This window comes from Lycorma delicatula, chromosome 7, assembly GCF_047948215.1.
Source record: "Lycorma delicatula isolate Av1 chromosome 7, ASM4794821v1, whole genome shotgun sequence".
Taxonomy (NCBI): domain Eukaryota; kingdom Metazoa; phylum Arthropoda; class Insecta; order Hemiptera; family Fulgoridae; genus Lycorma; species Lycorma delicatula.
The window spans coordinates 89829886-89856466 of record NC_134461.1 but is presented as its reverse complement, the minus strand read 5'-3'; the positions used below and the strand labels follow the sequence as shown (position 1 = coordinate 89856466).

The 26581-nt window shown below is 29.5% G+C and overlaps 1 protein-coding gene and 1 long non-coding RNA gene across 4 annotated transcripts in view; one reads left to right on the top strand and one right to left on the bottom strand.

Moving 5' to 3' along the window:
- The window catches only part of LOC142327509 (uncharacterized), a 39610-nt gene extending 30906 nt beyond the window's left edge, over nt 1-8704 (top strand). Inside the window, exons 2-3 of the long non-coding RNA XR_012757002.1 lie at nt 5224-5412; nt 8569-8704. This is a non-coding gene — a long non-coding RNA (uncharacterized LOC142327509). The remainder of the gene's footprint in view (nt 1-5223; nt 5413-8568) is intronic.
- On the bottom strand, nt 6883-20199 carry LOC142327508 (uncharacterized). Of its 3 annotated transcripts, none has more exons than XM_075370633.1 (2): nt 20100-20199; nt 6883-8689 (listed from the first exon to the last, which is right to left on the bottom strand). In XM_075370633.1, exons 1-2 carry the CDS (start codon nt 20114-20116, stop codon nt 7498-7500), a joined length of 1209 nt encoding a protein of 402 aa, XP_075226748.1. In that variant the 5' UTR covers nt 20117-20199; the 3' UTR covers nt 6883-7497. The 3 variants fall into 3 exon arrangements, with proteins under 3 accessions (XP_075226748.1, XP_075226750.1, XP_075226749.1); XM_075370635.1 differs by lacking the exon at nt 20100-20199 and adding an exon at nt 12484-12685; XM_075370634.1 differs by lacking the exon at nt 20100-20199 and adding an exon at nt 11568-11757.
- Nucleotides 20200-26581: the final 6382 nt, after the last annotated feature.

Genomic DNA, 26581 nt, shown 5'->3' with positions numbered 1-26581 from the left:
ATTTTAAGTTCAAAGATTATCATTGTAAAAGAAAAAATATGCATATAATTACCTAAAACATAGGCTCTTATAAAAATTTGATATATTGTACTAATTTTCGTTTCTACTACTGTTTACCTAGCAATTTAAGTTTAATTACAGATTTTGCAAAGATTTATTCAATAATTGATGTAAATATAAAACTACTGTTTTGTAGAGAAATTTTTAGTCTGTGACCGATACTTTCTATTTTGTATGAATCTGTTAATAAATATATGCACATTATATTTCTATTATTTTGTAGTATAATTAGCTATAAGAAAAAAGAAAAAACTGTAAAAATAACACATATGAAAAATATAAAATGAAGGGTGTAAAATTTATACAGTTAAGAGGATAAATTATTATTTTTTCCTCTTTGATTTGATGCCAGTAAAATGAGTATTTCCTATTTTTGTACAACATAGCTAACATCCAAATTTTAATTTCAACATAAAATACTTAATTATGTATATTAAGTTAATAAAAAATAATATATACATTACCTAATGTAACTAGTGTAATGTAATCTAACTAGTACCTATGTTGATTAGAAACATTAACTAATTTTAGATTTTACTATAATGTAACACTATGACTGCTTATGTGCTTGTTTATAATGTTATGAAAAGTTAAGTAATAAAACTCAGTTTTATATACTAAATAGTTTTAATACGTTAAATAATTAATGACTTTCCATTAACAAACACATTAGAAAGGACATTATCAAGAATGTAATGCTTGTTATTATGGAAAGATTTTTTTTGCTTTTTAATTATTAATAATTATTGATCATAAATAATTATTCTCATTTCAGTTAAAATGAAATCTACTGATTTATTTTTATAAGACAACTTATAAATGAACTCATGAGGATAAGTTCAAACTATTCTGTGTCTCCTGTTATAGGAAAAGAGTTTTAATATATTTAAAGTTTATTTATAAAATTCATTTTTATGCTGATCTAACGATAATAAAATCAAATGATAATAAAGTAGGATGTGCAATAAAAATATTATAAATCTTATGAATTTGAGTTAACACAATAAATTCTGTTTGAAAAATACATAAAAGTATTGTTAATACTTTTGTATTAAAGGTAATATTTTTTAATTATCAGAATTGGAAAAAAAATGAAATTTATTTTCCAATAAAATTATAATTATTTCTAGAAAATAATTCATTGAACACATGATGAAACATAATTATTTAAAATTATTAAAGATGATTAAATACTTGTATAAAAAAATGATGAGAACAGTTTCTGAATTTCATATATTCTTTTATCTGAAATATAAAAATACTCTTGTATATTCAACATATAATATTAGTTTATTTTTAAGTACATCAGTATACTCTATAAATATTTTTTATTAAATTAATAGAAGACATCACATCTGAAAAATCTGAATAAATTTATAAAAAGGTTTTTTATTTTTAAAAATTGTTCTGATGAGGAAGATTTAAAAATGAATAAATAGATGATTAATAGAATAATAGATAAAAGAATGATTCTGTCATGGTGTATTATACTTGTTTAGTAATGTAACAATGCATAGGAGACTTTTACATTTAGTATTACATTCTAGTTACAATTATAATGTGACTAGCTATATAATTAAACAGAATTGCTTTCAAAATGCAGATAGTGTGAATGTAATTCAATTATATACCAAAGAAGATTCCTAGCCTTCTTAAGAAAGATGCCACAAACAATAGTGTCATTAACCTTCTTCAATGGTAACTCAACCAAAGAAAGTGCTGCTAATTAGCTCTGAAGAGTCCTTTACAAGAATTATTATCATGATTTGAAATTGGGTCATTTAAAATTTTTAGATTATAACCCATAAGCTGACTGATTTATTCTATAATGAAATTTGGCAACATTTAAACTTATTTTCAAACAAAATAGTTTTTATCAAATTTTATTAGATCATGTAATAAAATATTTTCATAAAACCATGTAAGTTCTGATTATAATATTCACCTTTTCTTTATATTTCTGCCTTGATGTTATAATAAGATGAAAATAATTAATTGCAAGGATATTGGATAATTAACTGTAAGAAAAATATGATTTTGATAAGTAAAATTGGAAGATTGATTCTTCGGATGATTTATAATAATTTAAATATTGTTTCTACTTAGATTACTCATGCTTAAAAAATCTGATGTAGACACTACATGACTTCCTTGTACACCTGTTAAATTACATATACACATTATTTGCTGTACTTCATTTAAACTTATTTCATCTGAAAGTGGGATACGATCCTCTAATTTTTTAATAAAGTGAACAGTTAGACAATTGCTGAAATATTAGTTTTTATTAACATCAAATATTTATACAATTATTAATTCAACAATCTTACATGAAATATTAGGATAGAGTAAAAGTCCCTTTATTTACTCATATTACTAGTTCAGTATTATTCATATCTTCATCAGTTGTTGATTAACAAATGTTTCAGATTTCTGATGTGTTGTATAAATAAAAGTTAATAATAATTAAACTATTTCGTTTAGTGAACTCCTGTATAATAGTTACAAATGTTGATTTTGACCTTACAGTAAAAATATGCAGTTTTTATTATTGGATTATTTGGTGAATAATCAAAAATAAAAATGAAACAATCACAGGAAAAAGAAAGACAACAAGAAGAAATATATCTATAAAAGAAATATAACTATAAAAAGATGAACAGGAAGAGGAAGAAAATGTTAGGAACAAGGGAAGAATAAAAAAATTAGGAGATGATAAATATAAAGAGGAAGAAGATTTTAAAACCAAAGAAAGAATAAAAAGATTAAGAGATGATGATGAATATAAAGCGAGAGAAAATTTGAAAACTAGAGAATGTGTACACAAATTAAGATCAGAAGAATTATATCAAACCAAAGAACGATTAAATGATTGCCAACAAAAAACAAATAAATGAAATGACGATTAGCTCTGACTTAGGGAGAATATTGTCTGACAATATTATAGGAGTAATGAATGAACTAAAAGATAAGAATTTTTGCAATTTAATAAAGATTGGGCATGCATGCCTCAGTATATATGTTGTTCTTGTGAGGTTCTAGTTTTCAGTCACTCTGTAGTTAACATTAATGTAGATAAAATTAAACAGAAATTCCAGAATAGTTAAATAAAATTAAACTAGAAAATCTAAAAAATAATATGATTCTAAATTATAATTTTCAGTTAATATTAAATAATCGGATGTTTCATAAAATCAATTACATATATACATTTGTAATAATAATACACATATGTAGTCTATTAAATTACAGATAAAAATTTTTAAAGGTACATAAAATTTTATTTCACCAATAACTAACGATTTTTTCCATATATATATTTTATTATTATTATTGAATAATTATTTATTGCAAAAAGTTTTTACAATCTCGTGTTTATAATTATTAATAAATCAATGTATTTAAATTAAAAAAAAGTTAAAAGAAATAAATTAAAAAATATATATATATTTGTACCTTCCCTTGCAAGATCCAAATATTTCATTGATTAAAATTTTATTTGACTGTAACTCTGGAACTAATGAAAATAAGTACCACTTATAATATATCGTTGAAAAGCTCTCAATGAAGGCTTATCACTACAGTAAAGAAAAAATCCAAAATCCAAATTTTTTAGCATTTTTGGCTTTTTGAGACACTTTTGGTTCATTCGAATGCAATCAAAAGGGGACGTGCAGAACTAGATTTTACAACAGCCCTAAATCCAAAATTTCAAAATACTATGGCTAATCGTTTTTAAGTGGCGAGATACGTATATATTCATTCTAAGGGGAGATATGATATAAACAAACTGCTAGTGTGATAGTACGTGTATATAAAGCACACTAATGTACGCGGCTAGCTGTTGTAACTACCTGATGTTTATAAAGGGAAACGTCATTGTTTATCACCAGTTTCAAAATTGTAGTATAAATTCTCTTATTCCATACTGGATATTTTTAATTTTCTTTTAATTGTAGTTCTGTGTTCCAGTACGTTTTTGGTACGCGTGAGTGTGTGTGTATATTCGGTTATTGTCCGATTATTACTGATTATTGTAAGATTTGATAGTGTGGTTAGCCTGTATGTGCGTGTATTCGAATACTTTATCGATATGGTTGATAATTCTGGAACATCTTTTAATAAGAACAGAAAAGGCAAAGATTTGCGAAGCGGTGAAAAAAATTAACGTATTCAATCAACTGTTAGTGAAAAATGGTATTTTAGGAAGTGGTTTGAAAAAGTATTGTCATTATTTCCCGAAAATAGTATTGTTGTAATATACAACGCCCCGTATCGTAGTGTAAAACTGGAAAATATTCCAGACAGTTCATAGAGGAAACAAGAAATTCCTTTATTGCTGCGATCAAAAAAATCCATTTTGGAGAAAACAGATTAAAAGCAGAACTCCTTGAACATGTAAAACAATCGTGACAAATTTAATAAATTTTTAATCAATGATTTGGCTGAAACGAAAGCTCATACGGTGTTAAGATTCCCGTTATCACTGTTACCTTAATCCAATTGAGTTAGTGTGGAGCCAAGTAAAAGGTTATGTTGCTCGAAATAATACATATAAAATGAAAGACGTTAAAATCCTGCTTGAAAAAGGCGTGAACGAGCTATCAACTGATTAGTGGAAACAGTGCGTGAAGCATGTTACGGAAGAAGAAAAGAAAATCATGGGACTTAGATAATTTTCTCGAAGATGTGGTCGACGAACTTATAATTAATGTTAGTGATGATTAATGTTGTCGTCAACGACAACTTCTGAGTGATGAAGAATCGGATATAATAGAGAGAAACCAGTGTTTGTCGGACACTGCAAGACTACGGTAAGCAATTTTCTTAATGTTTCGAAGTGGTAAGGTTTTGTTCAAGTTATATATTTTACCTATTAAATTATTTTTAATAATATGGTAGTTATTGTTTGGAGTATTGTTTCGTAGGTTTTATTATATTAACAATTTTGTGAGGAATTAAAAACTTTTAAGTTTAGTATAAAATTAAGTAAAAGTAAATTTAAATTAAATAAATAGTTATAGTTAAATACATAATTAAATAGTTATAATAGTAATTACAGTTATAATAATTATAATTAAATAGATAAATTAAGTGTAAAGTGAGTATAAAATGTTGTGAGAAATTACAAAAAATTGTAAGTTTAGTATGCATTTTTTTTAGGCACACTATTCCACAGCACTTTGTCATCTGCAGTGTGTTTATGTGATATCTTCTTAGAATGAACAGTGTACATACATACTAACGTACGTACAGACGTCATGGATTCAGGGATGGTCAAAATGGATATTTACGTTGAAACTTGAAAACCGAAAATTTACGCGATCACAATACTTCCTTTACTTTGTACAAGTAAGTAAAAAACATTGAAATACTTCATATTACAATATTTTTATACGTATTGTCTAATCAAGGGCTTACTCTATTTTACGAGGAAAATGCAACTTATCTAGTTGGTACTAGTATATGTATTCATTTTGTGTGAAGTGTCAGTTTAGATGTAGCTGTTTTATTTCCATGTTCCAGGTATACAACTAAAGAAGACCCTAAAGTAAAGAAAAATCATTGGTTTCAGTTTTAAGTTTAACTGATATTCAGGTAAAAGAGTTAGAATCTCCATGTGTAAAATGATCGACCTTGCACACCAGATTGTTCTGAGGCCAATAAACGGTTTGAAGGATCTGGTAGTTTATTCCTGTTCCTATGAATCTAGTGTAATGTGAAATCGTTTTACAGCCCTCAATGATCAACAACAGAATTCCTCTGATGTGGATCTCAGAAGGGTTTTTGGAATGAAATTACAAATTACCTTACAAGAAAAGGTATAAAACCCACCTTGATTGACCCAAAATCTTTATATGGAGTATCCTTCAACCATTGTCAGGGCTAGTGAATTTATGGGATAAGATGAAATCTTCAGTCTGGGTCAGCCTTTCTGGTCTAAGACAGTTGATGATTGTTCCTCTAAGAAGAGTGCCGTGTTGTTGTACACAGTCATAAAAGAGAATACTATTGTCTTTTAAGAAATGCCATGAGCTCTCTTCTTTACTTTAAGTTGGGCAAATATTTATGCAATGTCAGGTGCTACAAGGAAAGGCCAGGATAGCAGAACATTTTTTATCATAGTTCCTAAAACTTCTTATTGGTTAGAATGAGACAGTCCAATGTGTCATACTTCTAATGAAGCAATAGAAATTTTCATGAGATCTTCAATGGTCTACGATTACCTCATTTACTGGACTTTTCCTTCTAGATGTTTTTTAGATGGTATCTAAAGGATTTCCCTGTAAATGTACTGAGATGATAGTGTATAAAAATGTGCCATTTAGTAGACTTGTTTCCCAAAATGGAATGTAATAATGTAGATTAATCTATTGCAAAATTTAAAAAAAAAACTATATTTACTTTAAAACTGAGTGGGATGACAGTTGAATATCTAATTAAAAATCTTCTTTATTGAAGTTAATGATTTTTGTATACAAGTATTTTCCCAAAATATTAATTAGTTGTAGAAAATAAATTCTATTTATATTAGTTCAAAATTTAGCTTTAAATACTGGTGGGAACATTACAGAATCAAATGAATTTTTCAATCAGCTTTAACAATTTTGGTGTTAAGCAAAATTATCTACCCAATTCATTAATTATATTTCACTAGTATTTGATTCATGTGGGGAAAGGAGCTGATAATTACCTATTATTTATGATAATTAACTTGAGTTATTGTTTCTTATCACTACGGTTTTTTTTTTAAACTGCTGGTGGCGTCATTGGTGAAATTCAAATCAACTTCAAGGTTAATAAAAAAACAGTTTTGCCAAGATAATTAATTTTTATGTGTTCATTAATTTTTAATATAAGTATATTATATTCATTTGTAAAAAGTTTTTAATCGCTTTCATATAAAAATAATTTAATATAATGTAAAATATAATAGGAAGAATTTTTAAACGATTTTAAGATACATAGCTGGAAACTGATATGATATTTAACTAGTCACTGGAAGTGTACACCACCAAATGTCATTTACGGAACTACAGATATGTGAAATTAAAGAAAAATACTGTGTTCTGACTTGATAATTCCACAGAGTATCAACCTTTTTCAACATTAAATGATCTGAAGTAATTAATTGAATATTAAATAATCAAACTTCATTATAATGCTGTATCATTTCTGAAAATATCTGATTTATTCTTTGCATGAGTTTTTAAATAGTTTCTTATGTAATAGATTTCCAGCGGTTAGATCATTAAAAATATAACATTTAACAGAATTAATTACAAATAGAAAAAATTTAAATATTAACAAACTACAGTGTTCTTTTGATTATATCTGTGTGAGATTTTCACAAAAAAGCTTTAAAGTTAAGTTGGTATTCTCACTAAGTTTCCATGCTTCTGTCATTATGAATTGATTTAAGTTCTTAAATTCAGATTAAAGTAATCCAATTTCATCATAATACCGTAAGATTTCTGGAAGTAATTGTTTATAAGTATCATCTTTATATGCATTTAATAATGGATTATGTGTATCATCTACAAAATCTGATTTTGATGTATTACCAAAATTTAATGCTTTTGAAGAATTTAATAATACCATAGGTAAAATGCAAACTGATAGTAACAAGCCATAACATTCTGTACGTTGTAATTCTTTTGTTACAACTTCTGCTGTGATATATTGTGGGTGAATGTATTTATTTAAACGAGCTGTATATGATTCAATAACTGATGGTAGATACCTTTTCTCACGAACACTTGTCATAAAAAATATTTGTAAATCTATAGCCACAGTTGACCATCTACAAAACTGAAAGTCTACAAGTTTTACATCTTTAATTTTATTATCATTTTCATATTTAAATAAAATATTATTTGTCCAGAAATCACCATGATTAAGTACCATAATATGTTCTTCATTTGGTAGAAGTACTTTACAAGTGTCATTCCAAATATTCTCACTGCATTCTCGCAATTTTGTTGAATATTTTTCAAATCCAGGCCATGTTTTTATTTCATTAGATACCATGTTAAAACAGTTAATTACAAAATCTTTCTGAAATAAATTATTTTCATGATACTGCACTTCTTTTTTAACATGATGAATAATACATGGATATTTTTTGTTCATAATATAAGAAGCTCCATGAAAATCAGCCAAAACTTCTATTGCATGTATGCAGTGTTCTAAATCTAGTTTTTCAATACGATTAGAAACTTTGAAACCATCCATTGTTAAATCTTCTAATATTAATACCTCTTTTTCTTGCGATTCTAAATGTTTTGGTGCTATATATTTTCCTAAAATCTCAGTAAATATAGGAAATATAGTTGTATACATCTTTATTTCCTTCATTAACATGCCATTGTCAAATACAAACTGTTTCAAAAAACCACATGGATATGTTTTAAATATTACATTTGTTTTATTATAAGTTATTTTTTCATTATTTTTGTGATTTACTTTATTTTTATACTTTATTTCTGCTCTTAATATTGTACTTAGGTAGTGCTCTCCTGATTTAACTGCTGTTTCTAATGATATGTCAATAATTTTAACGTTACCTCCTAATGCTTTGGAGACCATTGTTTCATTTAACCATTCTGGCCAGCTGTTTACATCCATCCTAAAATGTAGAGAAATACAAGTGAATAAACACTATTTATGGTTAAAATAAAAATATTAATTAATATTTATTTATAGTTTGTATAATATTTTGTATTAAATATATTATTTTATTTTAATGTTAATGTGTTTTAATTAACAAAAATAAAAGTGACTTTTTGATTGTATTTATTTAATTATAACAAAATAAAAAATAATCAGGAGAATAAGATAATAAACTCCATTCCATACAACTAGATGGCTTATCAACACCATAAACAGTTTGGTGAGCATCTCAAAATAGGATTTGAAGTAATGGTAAAATTTGGTTTTGAACAAACCAATTATGCTGATTTCATTATGGGTGGATCCCCTTTATCTAATTATAATTTCCTTTTCTTCTGGTTATCCATTACAACAGTTGTGTCATCTACTGTTCTGGTTCCATGTGGTACAATACTGGAACCTCACCACCCCAATAGTTGGTGAGGTATCACTATTGGGATGGCTGAACCTTTGGGAATGTCTAGAAGCTCCCTATCTAGAAGAGGAATTCCACAAAAAGCCAGAATAATGATTGAGATTTTCGTCAAATAAGCTGGACCCTAAAATTCAAAATTGAAGAATAAAATTACAATAATCAAAATCACCAGTTAATTATTTAGTTCCCCTCAGAGGAATAAGCTCTTAATGCAGTTCTTACCGCTAAGAGACTATTTGTGGTATTAGCATTATAGTGACTATAGACCACTATAATCAATTTCATTTAAAACAAGAAATATTCCAAAATGCATTAAGGTAATAAAATTCTCACTTAGTCACTTTTTTTTGAAAAAACTTATTTGTAGAAGAGTATGATATAAAAATTTATAAATTATATATATTAAAAATGATAAAACCCTCATTATAATTTTATATAATGTAAGTAGATTAGATAATTAAATAATACGTCTCTAAACAGTATATCTCAAAGAATAAACTTGGTTGAAATTACATCCCCAATTTCATGTTGTATGCAATAGTGAGTATACCTGCACACGCGTATGTGTGGCGTATGTGTGTGTTTTTATAAAATAACCACTTAATGCGTAATTGATTTAAGCAGCCTCCCTCCACCTCCATTAAAATGGCTGTTTAGCAAGGTACAATTAGTTTAAGTTTTGAGATCATAGTTGGTCAGTGTGTAGTAATTCAATTTGCTTGTTTCTGGGAGTATGTCGTTATTGAACGGGTGTAGTGGAAATGTTTAGGATGAGAAGGGAATGAATTGTTATGCAGTGTAAGATAATTAGTCAACTGTATTTGTGTTTCTCCCCACTCTGGTATTGCAACAGTATGGTTTTTTCTCTCACCTGTGTCTAAAATACCCTTTCAAAAAAAATGAAAACTACACTTACAAAACTTAGAATTACTGTATTCATTCTGAAGATTTGGAGAGTGTGTTATATCATTAACGAAACTAGTGAAGCCATGCAACGCATATTGGTTACATCATGTTAAAAATTGATGTATAACATTTAGAGCTGGCCCTTAAGTACCGTAAAGTTCTTCAGGGAAAAGGTTGATTTTTATAGTTTTTTTACAGAATCATCATAAATTAAAATTATTTATTTTATACCCTTACTTTTTTTTGAAAATGATATGTGCAGCTTTTTCTCTATTCATAAGTATACTAGTTATTAAACATATATATCATCTTATGGAAAAACCTTTATAGAATCAATCTATTATTCACAATTATATATTTTTTTCTTTCTTTTCTTCTTTTTTTTTATAAAATTTTGATTGTCTTAATTTTGCAAGTGATATGGAAATCTGTATGAAACCTCTACCAATGGCAATCGTATTCGTAGATTGCAATTGAAGTGTATCAAGATATAGATATAGTTTTTCTCATCCTTTTTTACTGAAGAGAGTAAAAAATAGCATCTCAATTAAATTTATATGCGTCAAATATTTTTTGTGGGATTGATATTTTATTCATAACTATTGACCAGTCTCTGTATAAAAATGATCTTGAATTTATTTGTTCCAATTCTTTGAGTTATAAGCATAATTGTAAAATAACAAAGAGGCAGTATCTGTTTACTTTATGGCTTTGGTAGAGAGCAACAGTGGTGAAGAAGAGTTTTAGCCCTTTAAAAAAGAGTTTTAATACTAAATTGTCAACCAGATTTTGTACCTACCAAACATTAAAAAAAGAGACAACTTAATAAAAAAAAAAGGTAAACAGAAAGGTACACGATTCATAAAATTTTGGGATACATCAAATCCTTGTAAGTAATAAAAATCATTACTTAAACAGCATTCAAAGACCTAAAATGTCAAATTCATGGTATGACAAGCAGGGCCAAAGACCCAGAAGTATGAAGTGCCTGGGTCAAAGACAGCTGAGGCACCCTCCCTGCCAAATTCACCAAGCAGTGTAAGTAGTGAAATCTAGGTGCTAAAGGGAATATAATTTATGATAAACTGAAAGTGAGAATCAAGAAACACACTTTGTATAGTCAATGGTGAATATAAATATTGTATGATTTATCTGTTTGAGCATTAACCTTTGAAAGAACGTTTTATATTAAAATATTTATATATTATTCACATTTAAAATGGAGAACAAACACATTTTTGTGAGTCTATATGCAGTTGGTAAGGTAATGTGTTTTTTGGTTTTAAAATTTAAGTGTTACCTATCAGTTTTGACACCTCAAAATGTAAGCTACTTTCAAACTGAATGTATCTTTTAATTATTTAAATAGATATCTTTGGCAATATCTGAAGTTCTAAAATTTGTAATCTTTAAATTAGTTGAAAGTATTTTTATTTATTCACGTAATAGTAAAAACATTATGTTAAAATAAAATTCTGAAACATAAAAATTTCAATTTTAAAGTTAAACTTACATATAAATGATATATTTAATGGCCAGTGGTTAGGATGATTATTTCTTCAATAATTAGTTTCAGTTTCAATTCCTGCCAAGGGCCTTACATTTTTTCATCTGCCATCACACCCATCTTATCTACCTTTTGAAATATATATAGAGAAGTATGTTGAGGTTTTTAATAATTAAAATAAAAATTATATGATACTTAAATTTTATTTAATAAAAAACTTTTGTTAAATTAAGCAGTATTGTAATTTTTTAATCCACTTTAAGTTTCACATTTTATTAATTTTTTCTTGTAAGGTCTAAAGCATTTTTTATCATCTTTAATATAATTTAGATAAAAAAAAAATTTTTTTAATTTTATTTTTGTATTTTAAAATATGATACAAAAAAAATCATACTATTTAGGGATTTCTGTTAGCAACCTAAATGTTCAATTTTTTTGTTTCACTAATTATTACAGATAAAAGATTAATTGACACAAACAACATTTCCATTGTAAGCTGGTATGTTTGTTAGTCATGTGATGTTGTCCTTTAGAAATTAAAACTATGTTTTAATGCTGAGTGAGTATTAAGAAAAAAATAATAATAATAGTTGGATCTCTAATCAATCCCAAAGTGAACTAGGATAGTTGCCTCCTGTCTGAACAAACAACTCATGTATCCATGGCCCAATGTATCTTAAAAGTATCTCAGAATCAAACTAGGTAAAAGGTTGTCATTCAGATAGTACTCAGGTTAAAGTGACAAAAATGTGATCTGGTGACTAACTATTTTTTAAACGTTTGTATGAAATTTAAAAAAAATTGTAATATATTTGTTAAAAACTGGATTAAAAGGAATATGTTTATGTTATGGAAAGAAGTGTGTTTAATATAGAAGTTACACAGACATACTAATATACTGTTTACTTATTTAATAGTTTACCTTTTAGAAATGATGCATGAAGTAATTTCTTTAACAGCTGCCTTTTTTAAAGGAATAACTTACTTGTTAAATTATGATTCTCAGTAGAATATAATACTTGATTCATCATATTATTTTGTCTTTTATAAAATGTGATATATATAAAGTGTCAATAAAATAAACATGAAAAATTAAATCTTTTTTTATTTTATAAATCACCTTATAAAATATAAACCACAAAAATATAAATTGAAATAATAGACTCTACTCAAGCTCTTTTACAATGAAGATAACATGTACCACTTAAATAGATTAAAAAAGTTAATTGTTTTTCTGATATAGTTAGAAAATGATAAATTTAGTACAGTGCATTTATTTTATTAGGGTCTTAAAATGTTCTCTTAATTTATATTAAGAGTACAGCAGCCTTATTTTGTTATTATACAATATTATAAAAAGTATTAAAAATATACAACCTTGTCTTAAAAAAAAAAAAATAAAAGATATGTAATTATTTTTAATCTGAAATTTGTCTTTTTATTATTATTGCATTATCAACAAAAAAAATCACTTTTCAAGAAATACACATACAGACAAAAAAAGTTAAAAATGACATTAAAATCTATAATGTAAACATTCTTTGACATGAACATTCTTTTTTTCCGGTAAATGCTGATAATGAAGGGACTGAAACTTCCATAGTCTTTTTACAGCTACTTCAAAAACTGACTATTGATCGGCACAGGAAGACAATCATCTGATGTAATTGTGACATCATATTTGTATATCTCCTTCTATGAATCATGAGAATTTGCCGATGGTGAGCGGGTCTTTGTGCTCAGTGATACAGAGAAGCTGGACGAAGGTGCAACCATATTGGAGTGGTATCTGTTGAGAGCCAGACTAAGGAATGATTCCTGAAAGAGGGCAGCAGCTTTCAGTAGCTGTTAAGAACATAGGACAGGAAGACTTAAACGGTCATATCAACATCACTCAATCTTCTAAGTACTTGCAATGGAAAATTACAGCTGTTTTTTTTTCAAGATAATGTAGCTCTCTGCATTTTCATGTAACAAAGAAGGAGGCATCTTCCTTAGCATAATATTCCAGAGGTAAACTAGTCCCCCATTCGGATTTCTGAGTGGGGACTGCTAAGGAAGTCAGAAAATAAAAAAAATAGCAATCCACAGGTTGGAACATGGAATGTTAGAAGCCTAAAATATGTTGGTAGGTTAGAAAATTTAAAGAGGGAAATGGGTAGTAGATTGAATGTAGGTGGAGTAGGAATTAGCGAGGTTCGGTGGGAAGAGGAAAACAACTTTTTGCCAGGTGATTTTAAAATAATTAACTCAGTGTCAAATAAAGGGCAGGCAGAAGTAAGTTTTGTAATGAACAAGAAGATAGGGAAGAGAGTAAAGTATTCCAAAAGCATAGTGATAGAATCATTGCAATTAGGATAAAATCAAACTTAAGCCGACAACAATTGTCTATTTGCCAACAAATGCCTATGATGATGATGTGGTAGAGATGTATACGAAGAAATTGACAAAGCAATTGAACACATAAAAGGTGATAAAAATTTAATAATAGTTGGAGATTGGAATGCAAGCATCAGAGAAGGCAAGGAAGGAAATATTTTGGGTTAACATGGGCCGGACAAAAGAAATGAAAGAGGGGACCCACTTATGGAGTTTTGCACGAAGTACAATTTAGCAATTGCCAACACCTAGTTTAAAAATCATAATAGAAGAATATACCCATGGAAAAAGCTGGGCGATACTGCAAGGTATCAGATAGATTATATCATGGTTAAGCAAAGATTTAGAAATCAATTCATCGACTGCAAAGCATAACCAAGAGCAGACATTGACAGCAACCATAATTTAGTGATAATGAAATGTGGGTTTAAAAAGGTGCCAGATGAATCATTAAATTTTAAAGAAGCTTGAGGAGAGGTGGTAAAGAAGATTTTTGAGGAGGACATCACAAGAGGTCTGAGTAAAAAAGATAAGGGAGAAAATATAGAGGAAGAATGAGAGAATGTTAAAAAGGAAATTTTTAAATCAGCAGAAGCAAACATAGGCAGAAAAAGAGGACTGGTAAAACCTTAGATATAACAGAAGATATATTGCAGCTGATGGATGAATGTAGAAAGTATAAGAATGCTAGTGATGAAGATGGTGAAAGGAATTATCAACAATTAAGAAATATTATAAACAATAAGTGCAAATTAGTGAAAGAAAAGTGTTCAGAAGTGGAAAGAGAGATGATCATTGGTAAAATAGATGGAGCATACAGGAAAGTTAAGGAGAATTTTGTGGTACATAAGTTAAAATCTAATAATGTGTTAATTAAAGATGGTAAACCGAAATTGTAATATGATAGAAAAGGTTGACAGGTGGGTGGAATATGTTGAAGAGTTATACAGAGGAAATGAATTGGAAACTGGTGTTATAGAGGAAGTTGAAGAGGATGAAAAGGTAGATACTATAACAAGATTTAAATTTAATAGAGCATTAAAGAATTTGAATGAAAGAAACGCTCCTTGGATCGATGAGTTACCTGCAGAATTACTGTGCAGTGTAGGTGAGGAAGCAATAGATAAATGATACAATCTGTTCTGTAATATTTACGAAAAAGGGGAAGTTCCATCAGACTTCAAAAAGAGTGTTACTGTTATGATACTAAAGAAAGCAGTAAGAGAAAAATGTGTAGAATACAGAACAATTAGCTTAACTACTCATGCATGAAAAATTTTTACTAGAATTCTGTACAGAAGAATTGAGAGGAGAGTAGAAGAAATGTTAGAAGATCAATTTAGTTTCAGAAAAAGTATAGTGACAAAGGAAGCAATTTTAGTGTTCAGATTAATAATAAAAGGAAGATTAAAGAAAAACATATGTAGCATTTGTAGGCTTAGAAATGGCATTTGATAATGTAGACTGGAATAAAATGTTCAGCATTTTAAAAAATGTATGGTTAAAGTATAAAGATAGAAGAACAACTGCTAACATTTACAGGAACCAAACTAGTACAGGATATACAAGCTTTCAGTCAGAAATATGATTTTCTTACATCAAAAATTAATTTAAACGTCAGGAAAACATTTTTGAAAGTAAATGTGTGGAGCATAGCTTTATGTGGAAATGAAACTTAGACAATCGGAGTACCTGAGAAGAAAAGATTAGAAACTTTTGAAATGTGGTGCTATAGAAGAATGTTAAAAATCAGATGGGTGGATAAAGTGACAAATGAAGAGGTATTGCGGTAAATTGATGAAGAAAGAAGCATTTGGAAAAATATATTTAAAAGAAGAGACAGACTTATAGGCCATATATTAAGGCATCCTGGAGTAGTCGCTTTGATATTGGAGGGCCAGATAGATGGGAAAAATTCTGCAGGAAGGGAACATTTGGAATGTGTAAAACAAATTGTTAGGGATGTAGGATGTAGGGGTATACCAAAATGAAATGACTGGCACTAGGTATAGAATCTTGGAGAGCTGCATCAAACCAGTCAAGTTTTTTGTTGAAGACAAAAAACTTTGTATATATTATTTGAAAGAAAATCCTTTTATAATACTTTTTTTTCTTTTTTTTTGGAAAGGTAAACTTTACTTTTTTGCTCCAAAATCCAACATATGTCTCCTACTCAGATGACAAACATCTGATATTTTACTGAAAACAAGATTGTTAGGAGATAATATTATCTGTAACTGCAAAGATGGTCAACAATTTTTGAAATATTTTATTTCAAATAACTTTGATATAACTAGATTGCCAAAAAAATCATGGGAATTAATTTTGGTCAAATTTTGAAACAACATAATATTATAAGTAAAATATTAAAATAATATTAAAACATTTCTCACTAAATGAGGAATGGAACATCAGCCCATTCTATAAAAATTTGTTTGCAAAATATTTTAAATAATGTATTTATTTTAAAAAAAAACAATTGTGACTAAGAATGACTCTCCCAGGTGAATTTTAAACATGCTGTATTAAATTTTTTAATTCTTTTTAATGGCTAAATTTTCATTCAAATTAAACCAATATTTTTTCATATAAGATAGACAGATCAAAATTTTTCTTTGTGTCAGCATTTGTTCTTATTTTAGGCAGTACAATCTCATTCTTAAAAGTGCTATAAATTAAGTCCTGGTGATTGTAATTATGATATATAAGCATGTTCTTATTTAAAATAACTTGCTAAATATATGAATAATATATTTATTAAAATATAAATATAAAAAAATATGCTATAACTATCTTTTTTTGGGCTTCCAAATTTGTGGTGACTAAAACATCCTCTTTATTTTTGTTTATTTTTTGTATCCAAGTGTACAAACTAGAAGTTCACAGATAGCAGAAGGAGTTACATTCTATAAACTTTGAGACTGCTAGGTTTCAACAAACATGTATTTTAATGAAAATAATTTACAACACCATTCTTCTTCTAAGATATATGTTAAAGTAATAATTATATATCTTCTTATGGAATATCTGTGTAGAATCTGATTCAAACTGAAGAAACTATCCCACCCTCTGCATTAGGGTCCATTTAAGTTAACAAATATATGAGTACATTGATTACTCTATTGAGAGCTGGCAAAAAGTCAAGTAAAAAAAGATCTTTAGCACAATAATAATTGACTCAGAGTAGTGCAGTTTACAGTCTGTACTGTTTCTTTAAACTGATATGGTTTGATTTCTAAAAAGTGTATTTCATACATGTACATATGTATTCATGTATGAACACACATGCGCACGCTTGTGTACATGCAATGTGTGCATGTATATATATATATATATATAATACATGCTACTAAAATACTACTTAACTGTGTCAAAAATAAGGGAAAGAATGCTCCAATTGCATGAACTAAATTCAATATCTGAAGACCTTATTACCCAGCTTTTGTTAAATTTTATATCAACCTAAGTATCCACAGACTCAGTGAATGATTCAGATAATAATAAACCTTATCTCAAAAAACATACAAAAAATAAAACATAATAATATATATGTATAATATGAAAACTAAAAATTCAGTTATACAAAATGTTGTACAATCAAGTTTAACTACAAATCAGGTAAACAAAAATAAGCAAAAAAGAAAAAACATTCATTTTCATAAATAAATTGTAAACCGAAACACTTTTAATACATACACAGCAAATAAATAAAATAATATTCAGCTAATGTTACTTTAATATGTTATATTGCCAGAAAATGAATATACTTTGTTTTTGGGATTCGATACCAATTTGATGCCATAACAAACTAAACAAATGCAGTGTTTTCAGTCGCACTTGGTGTTTCAGATGATTCCTGCTAAATCAGGAATCAGAGGAATTCTTCTTCTGATTAAAATAATGTAAAAATTTCACATTAGCACAGGTTAAAAAGTTTACAAGTTTTGGTTAGCCAGACTGTCTCCTCTTTTTCTGGTCACAAATATAAAATATTGTTTAGTGCCCTCCTTACAAGAATGTAATTAATAAGATTAAGCTTCTGATTTTGCATGTAATTTTACACAAAAAATAATAAAATAATTTTCCCAATGTTGTGCATCAGGTACTTTTTGAGAGATTATTGTGAAATGTTATAAAACATGAATTTTTCATGTTAAAAAAATAAAAATTCTGAAGATAAAAAACTTCTTGTTAAAAATCTTGGTAACTATTTAATTCTGAACAAATTTGTACAGTAAAATAGATAGTAAACTTACCAAAAGCATTATCAATAAAACTGGATGGATGTTTTCAATAAAACATAAAGGAAAAATGCTGAATACAGTATTTCTACCAAAATTAACTACAAATATTTGTATGAATATACTTGGAAAATAAAAATTAAAACTATTTAATATTTAAAAGCTATTTAAATAAAATAAAATACAAACACAACTTAACGGAAAAAAAATTATTTTGTAAATTAATTACTTTAAAACATATAATTTTTACACAAACTGCTCAAATTGTTAATTAACAGTTGAATTCAAATTTCAGCCCAACAACAGTATTTAGATATGATTGTATTGTTCAAAACATTTTGGTTCTTGATTTTTGTCACTGGTAAATATGGTTTTTTGAAAAAGTTCATTTGCATTCTCTAACATTCGAACTTAACACCACTGCTTCATACGTTTCATAAAAGAAATCAAGAGGATGCATATCAAGTAATATGTGTGGTCATCCTTATAGTCCAATTCACTTTCTTTTTTTGTTTAGCCCCTGGAACCACATAAGGTATTACTTTAGCTGATGAATGACGATGATATGTATGTGTGTAAATGAAGTTTAGTCTTGTACAGTTTCAAGTTGACCGTTCCTGAGATGTGTGGTTAATTGAAACCCAACCACCAAAGAACACCAGCATCCATGATCCAGTATTCAAATCCGTATAAAAGTAACTACCTTCGAACTCTTTTAACATCAAAATCAATTTGCGATGATGAGTTCACCACTAGATTAGTGGGTATGAAACCCACTGATCTAGTGGTGAACTAGATCACCACGTGGCACGTCAGCCACAAGTGGGAAACATTATTTGTTTTATAAAATTATTTTAATATAAATATCAGTTACTGATTTTTGAACAAATATTAAACTACTATAATTTTTCTGAATTATTGCTTTATTGAAATACAGTTACTCTCATGGCATATGTACTCTTGACTCTTTTTACAGAAATTTTTTTTAGATTTAACATTTCTCAAAATTTGTAGCAAAACTTTTACATTTTTCTGTAATCTGTATTTATATAATGAAAAGTTACATTTACTAATTGTATTTTATATTTCATAGAGATTTTTCAGAAAGTATTCAGTGCATGGCATTGTAACCAACTATTTTAAATTCTTTATCGCTGTATCATATCTATATTCAAAAAGTTAGCATTTTTGTGTTTGTGTTAGTGCAATATCACATTATTCAACCTTTGAGATCAAAAAATGAGGCAAACTTTTGATTTTCTATATAACTTGTAAACAAAAATTTCTGCATCCATGTTTATTTAAACTTTTTTTTCATTATTTTAATCAGAGGGATGTGACTTTAATGCAGAAATATCGTGGTACATCTGCATATATATATATTGTTCATGGCTCGATCATCAGGATATTTAATAATAATAATAAACGACAATAATAAATATCAATAATAATAATCATAAACAATGATTATTATTATTGCTATTACACCTACAAAACAGAATTTAAAGTAATCGTCAGCATTTATTTACAGGTAATTAAATATTAAAAACCAGAATTCTGTCCCTTTGACAAAAGACATTATCATGACCGCTAACATTTACACCTTTTAACAAATTGATATTGTATTACTACGAAAAGAAGATTTTTTTTGTTTAACCACCGTTAGGTATTGCTTCAGAGGATATGAATGATTTGTAGTATGTGTGAAAATGCCATGCCTGATCGGGATTCGACCCGAGACTTCCGGATGAAAGACCGAGACATTACCATTCGCGCCACGGAGGCCGGCACGAAGAGAAGATTAGTCTAAAGTTCTTTTACCGCAAATACCTTAACTTTTTAACAAATAAAACTACACTATAATTTCTGAATGAGTTTAATACTTTACTCCTTTCACTAATTGTCTATAGCAACTCACCAAACAACCTCCTGCATTCTCCCACTGTCCACATTGGAATGCTTATGATGTTACGTCGAACACTATGTTTATACGTACTAAAATACTCTCTTCTTCAATGACTCGTTTAATAACTCCTCGCTTAATACTGATTTCAACTCGTCTTTCCTGGAGTATTAATCCAGATAACAAATTAAAATATATACTGCATGTGGGTTAACTTCATATCCAAAATTCATTTGCATAACATAATATATCATTGGATTAAAAAAAAGAGTATAAAATTATGCATAGGCTAGTTTAAGAAGTACTTTTTAAGGTCTGTTAAAATAAAAAACTTCATTCAGCTAAATAAAATAATTAATATATTCGTCATTTGTTCATATAGTTATCATTAGAATTGAACACATTTTTCATCTTATTTTCATAGCTTCTTTATCCTATCTTTAGCGATTTGAATTATCTATTAAAGTTGTTTCTCAATTCATTATTTTTAAATATCTATGATATTAGTCGTTAAAAATTTGAAAAATTTGTAAACTCGTATCATAAAATAATATTTTATAATTACTGCCTGTAAACAAATGAAAATAATCTGAAGGTAAATAAAAATAATTAAGATACAAAATGAATTACTTGAATAATAACAGGCAGGGGCGTACGCAAGGAGGGGTTACGGGTTTGAACACCCCCGCCCCCTGGAAGATTTAAGTACTTTTTAATAATAGGCCTATATAAAACAAACATACTATAAATTTACCCATATATATTTGAAATCTTTTTAAAAATCCATCGTATTCTATCCTCTTATTTCTCACTAGATTTTCTTACTCAAAATCTATCGACATAAGGTCCAGTCTGCTGCCCTTCCTTCTGCAATAATTAAATCCCCGCACTCGCAGAGTCGGATTTAGCCTCTAAACATCTAAATATCTCGTGCAAAAGTAAAAATTGCGCTCCTATGCAACAACAATGTAGCATTCTAAAAAAGGTATATGGTATTTTTTACATTTTTCAGCGAATGTCCAAAAAATAACAGTGTAACTCAGTAATTGACACAAATATTTATAACTTCTGATTTAAAATACTTCATTAAAAAAAAAAACAGTAACAGGAGACTAATTCAAACGAATGTTTTTTACAAACTTTTAATTCAGAGAATTCTCTAATTAATTCAGAAACATCTAAACTGTTACCGAGTTCATAATCGGTTCCTAATATAACGAGGTCTGACAATCTTGTTTGAGATGTTGTTCGCAAATAGTTCTTGATTATTTTTAGTTTGAAAAGATTGCGTTCCCCGGATGGAACACTTATTGAAAGAGTTAGTAAAATTCTTAAAACAATGCTCAAATTTGGAGCAAAATTCATTTTGTTATCAATTTCAAAACTTCCAAAGGTGACAAATCTTTTTCCAGTAGAGGACAAACCACAGATATTTCATCACAAAGTTCCAGGCTGTTTATATCCGATGATTTTCCATCTGTTAAAAAGGTTTCCAAATCCTTACAATTGGCCAAAATTACAAAACTAACATCTTTTAATTCATACATATGATATAAAAAACATTAGTAACTGTTGGGATGTTACAGCTGAGAAAATCTTTGTTCTAAAGTATTGATTGCAGTAAGAACCAGATAGTAAAAGAATTCAATTTTGTATTTTTCTTGTGCATTGATTATGGGCTCATCCTGATTATCATAATCAAATTGTCTTTTTCGCCGACGAACTCGATGTCTAGGTATTGATTCAAAAGTTTTATTTGCATCTATTTCGGATGCCATTTCGCCAGCATCGACTAGGATGGATTAAAGTAATTGGCCGATCTCAAATTCCTAAAAAAGATTGGAACTTTCCAAAAATGTTATTGCCAATGCAATATTGTAATTTTACCCCTGCATGAGTTTACTAATGGGATCGACATGATTTAGTATCTCAAACCATATCACGACAGAACGAATAAATTTGTACTGTTGTATTTGCGTAAGAAGCCCAGGTGCTTCAACTCTTATCGAACTATCTATATCTTTTTTCTCGTAAATGCTAAGCAATGTATTTGACCGATTATACCTCAGCGGCTCTATAGCATCAATCCGACTTTCCCACCTGGTGTCGCTGAGAGGTTTTAATATTAGTTCTTCAACGTACTTAAAAAAATGGCCCATCTGAAAGTCGATGAAGAAAAAAATAAGTACAATTTTCGGACAATATTAAAGAAGCTGGCTCCTAACGATGATTTGGCCATATCGTTACCACCAGGTTAAGGAAGTGGCTACCATATGGTATAAAGAAAGCACGATGGTAGATGTTTCTAATCTTTGCTTGCACCCCTACATGTTCTCCTTTCATATTCGACCCATTATCGTATCCTTGGCCTCTCACGTTTGCCCCAGGTTAAAGAACATCCCAGGTTTTTAGCATTTGAAGTAAGATATCGATAAGTTGTTGGCTTGTGATCTTTCAATCGGAAGAAAGCCCAAAAAATGTTAATGAATGTTGAAGACATCAGCAATCTACACATTTTATAACGAAGATCATTTGTTCTGTTTTACTCAAGTCAGGTGTGCAATCTAGTATAATTGAGTAACATTTTGATTTTTTTCACTTCATCTAATATGTGAGTTTGGACATTATGTGCTATTAGGTGAATGACCTAGTTTTGAATGGTTTTACTCAAGCATGTGGTTATTTTATGTGTTTGTTCAAAGCTCTCCTTACATGCTCCTCCATGACAGGATCAAATTTAGCTAATGGTTGGACTAGCTTTAAAAATATTACGTTATCATGTTCATACAAATGTTCGTTGCTACCTCTAAATGCCAAGCAGCTTTCTCCTAAAGTTTCGATCGTAATGACGATCGAAACTACAAGTTGAAAATCGGTGTTCCAATGCTGGGTTTCTGCATTCCAAAATCTTTGAGAAGTAGCATCTATTGTTTGCGAAGATTTTAAAAGAATATTCAACTCAAGCCAGGACTTCAAAATGTTTTTTGTAGTTTCATGATTTTTAAAGGTTTGTACTACATGCCACTAATCTATACAGCCATCTTTTGCTAAAGAATAAGGTGTAGCGTTGCAAAAATGTTGCAGTAGAAGCAGAAAACTGAGTCTTTGGTTACAGAATACACCAACCAATTTCTGTAAATTTTCTCTCCGTTGCTGAGATATATTGTATAGTTGTGTGAACCTACATCCGCTGGTATCAGTAGGGAAATCAAAGTTGTACATTGGGGACGCTTGACCTGCTTTTCAGAGACAAATCCTTTCTGCATCAGAAATACATCAGGCCATAGTCCTGGGTCAGAACTCAAAACCAAAAGACAGCATGTTCTCCATCTGCAAGTGCGATGAATTTTCTACCTCTTTCGCTTCTTTCTCTTTGTCTTCTAGTTGCTCAACACGATCAGGTAACTGTTTGCTAGAAGACCACGTAGAGATTGATGAAGAATGCTCTGTTGGAAACACAATATCCTGAACGACCTCAACGCTATCCAAATCATCTTGATTTTTTTCACTTGTACTTGGTCTAGAATTATCTTTGAAAAACTTTTCCAAAGCCACAGCTTGTTTTTTTAAAGGATGCTTCAGTCTTTAGTCTTCGTTTCCTGAACTTGCTACCAGAAAATTTCTTGTTACCGTCCGCCAAGTAAAGAAATAATGGAAATAAACAATTACCGAGATTCAACTTTAAAGGGAAAATCTATTTTTAATTAACAATCTTTCATGTTTACTTTTCTATCCCCCTCTCCTGTATATAATGCAAACATTTTTGGAAAAAGACACTAAAACAGTTTGTTAGGTAAAAATCTGTACGAAACAAAATTTCAATATCTAAAAAGACCGACCAGATTCATCAATCCGTTTTCGAGCTAACAAACACAGAATATCAAAATAAAAGTAAAAAATAAATAAAATTTACTAATGCAAAAAAAAAAATAAATATTGAACAATATTAACAGCACAATTAGAAAATAAATAACTGCAATCTTTACGAATAATCTTTCATAGAACTCCAATGCAAATAAACGGGGTTAATTTGCATTATTACAGGTGCTGTGTAAAGATAAACTTAACAAAAATGACAATTATTTATCTATATATTATGTATTTTTTTTGTTGCTTAGGTTAAGGCTTAGCAAAATAAAGTGCTTTGCTCACTGTTGCCAAAGGTTCAAACAAATTAAGAAAGCGCTGCAATTCGAATCGAAATCACACACCCGCTCCGAGTGAAATCACCCGCTAAAAAATTTCGAAATACGTCAAACCTCCCGCAAATAAAAACTTTTTCTGTCCCCCAAAAACGCCAAATAGAATTCAATAATTCTCTCCTCCCCCTCGCAATGCACACATGCCTTCTTTCGCACTCATCCTCTAACCATGTGACGCGCACCAGCCGATTGTAAAGAACAGAGAAAGGGGGAAAGATGTTTTCCTAGGAGTATTCGGAACATGCTTAATGCTGGTAATTTTTAAAACTTATGGCTTCGAAAAATTTTTTTTTAAACCAACCTCTCGTCGGATTTTAATAATTTTTCTTTCATTTGGAAGCCAGCTCTTGAGGCTATTTTCTGAAAAAAAAAATTCGTTTTTGTATGACAAGTAGTAAAGTTTTTACCACGATTTACAAAAATAATTTAGGGAAAATAGTGTTTCGTCCTAAAAGTGACCTTATTTTATTAATTACAGACACGCGTCTAATTACCGTTCAGATTTAAAATTGGTTCCGTTGTGGAGGGTATTAAATAACGTTTCAGGTACTATAAAACAATTTTACTATACCTATTCAACTTCCGAACAATTTTAATACGGAACTTCGCTGAAAAAGGCCAGAAAATCGGTAAAATATTGAATAACAAAAAATCTACTTATAAAATCGGAAAAATCGCTTCGAGGTGTTTCGGCTCCTGTCCTGGGCCCCTTAGTCCCAAACTTCGTATCTGTAGTTGCAGCCGTCCATGCGCTGTACCGCGCGCGCGCACACACACACAGACATTGCCTTTTATAAATATAAATTACTGGAGTAGTGCCTTGAAAGTTTTGTGGTCATTTGTAAATAAAATTAGATTATTTTATTGTTTTTTAGAATTCTTTTCAGGAAATTTTCTAAATAATTCAGAAACTCCGTTGCAATTTTTTTCTCATTTGGTTTTGGCAATTTTACGCCCCTCAATTTTTTTACTTCGTGCTGGGGCATGGACTAACGGAGTGTTCATCCGGCCCTGGTACTCAGAGCTGCAGCATGTACAGTACATTCATCATATCATCCTCATTCATCCTCTGAAGTAATAGCTTACAGTACAGTAGCTGTAGCTTACAGTTGAAAAATTCAAAAATGGTTGCACAAGTGTTACACGTGATGAAGGAGCCGGACGACCGTTTACCACCACAAATGAGGAAAACATTGAGCATACACGTGACATGGTTTTCTTAGACAAACGAGTAACTATTGATGAAGTGGCACATCGTCTGCAAATTAGTCACGGGTCTGCCTACAATATCATCCACAACAGACTTGGGTTTCATAAAGTCTGTGCAAGATGGGTACCAAAACAACTCACACAGTCGCATAAACAAACGTGCTTGAACATCTGACAAAAACATTTGGATCGCTACGGTAACGAACGAGACATCTTCTTAGACAGAATCATCACTGGTGATGAAACACGGATCCATCATTACGAACCGGAGAGTAAACAACAGAGTATGGTATGGAAACATCCAAATTTGCCCTGCAAAAAAAGTTCAAGACCCAACCGTTCGCAGGAAAACTGATGCTTACAGATTTTTGGGACTCACAAGACCCAGTACTGGAACATTATGAGAAAAGGGGAATGACAATAAACAGTACGCGTTACAGTGAGATGCTTACTGCTAAGCTGAAGCCTGCAATTCGAAACAAACACCGAGGACTTCTGTCGAAAGGTGTTGTGTTGTTGTACGACAATGCCCGTCCACATACTGCTGCCCGCACTGCTGAACGCTGCAGAAACTCAACTTTGAAGTACTGGCTCATCTTCCGTATAGTCCTGATCTTCCCCCTTCCGACTACCACTTGTTTGGTCCACTCAAAGAGGCATTAAGGGGCTGTCTATTTACATCGGACAAAACAGTAAAAGAAGCGGTGCATTCCTGGCTTGCAGCTCAACTGAAAACCTTCTTTTATGAGGGCATCAGGAAGTTTGTGGAACAATGTACCAAGTGCGTTTAAAGGCAACGGGACTATGTTGGAAAATGATGTACATGTAAGTTTCCTATTTGTATCGCAATAAAATGTATAACTACATTGCGGATAATAATTGACTTACCCTTGTATAAAGTCTGGAAGATACATTTAATTTTTCTCCAAGCAACTTGCCAAAGGAACCAAAGAAGCCACCTACTACTGCACTCAAAGAAAAACATTTCTCTCATAAGTACCTTATTAGCAAATATAACATTCTGAAACAACCACTGGTCACTCAGGGAACTAAAACCCCAGAAACTACCACAGGCTTTATAATATA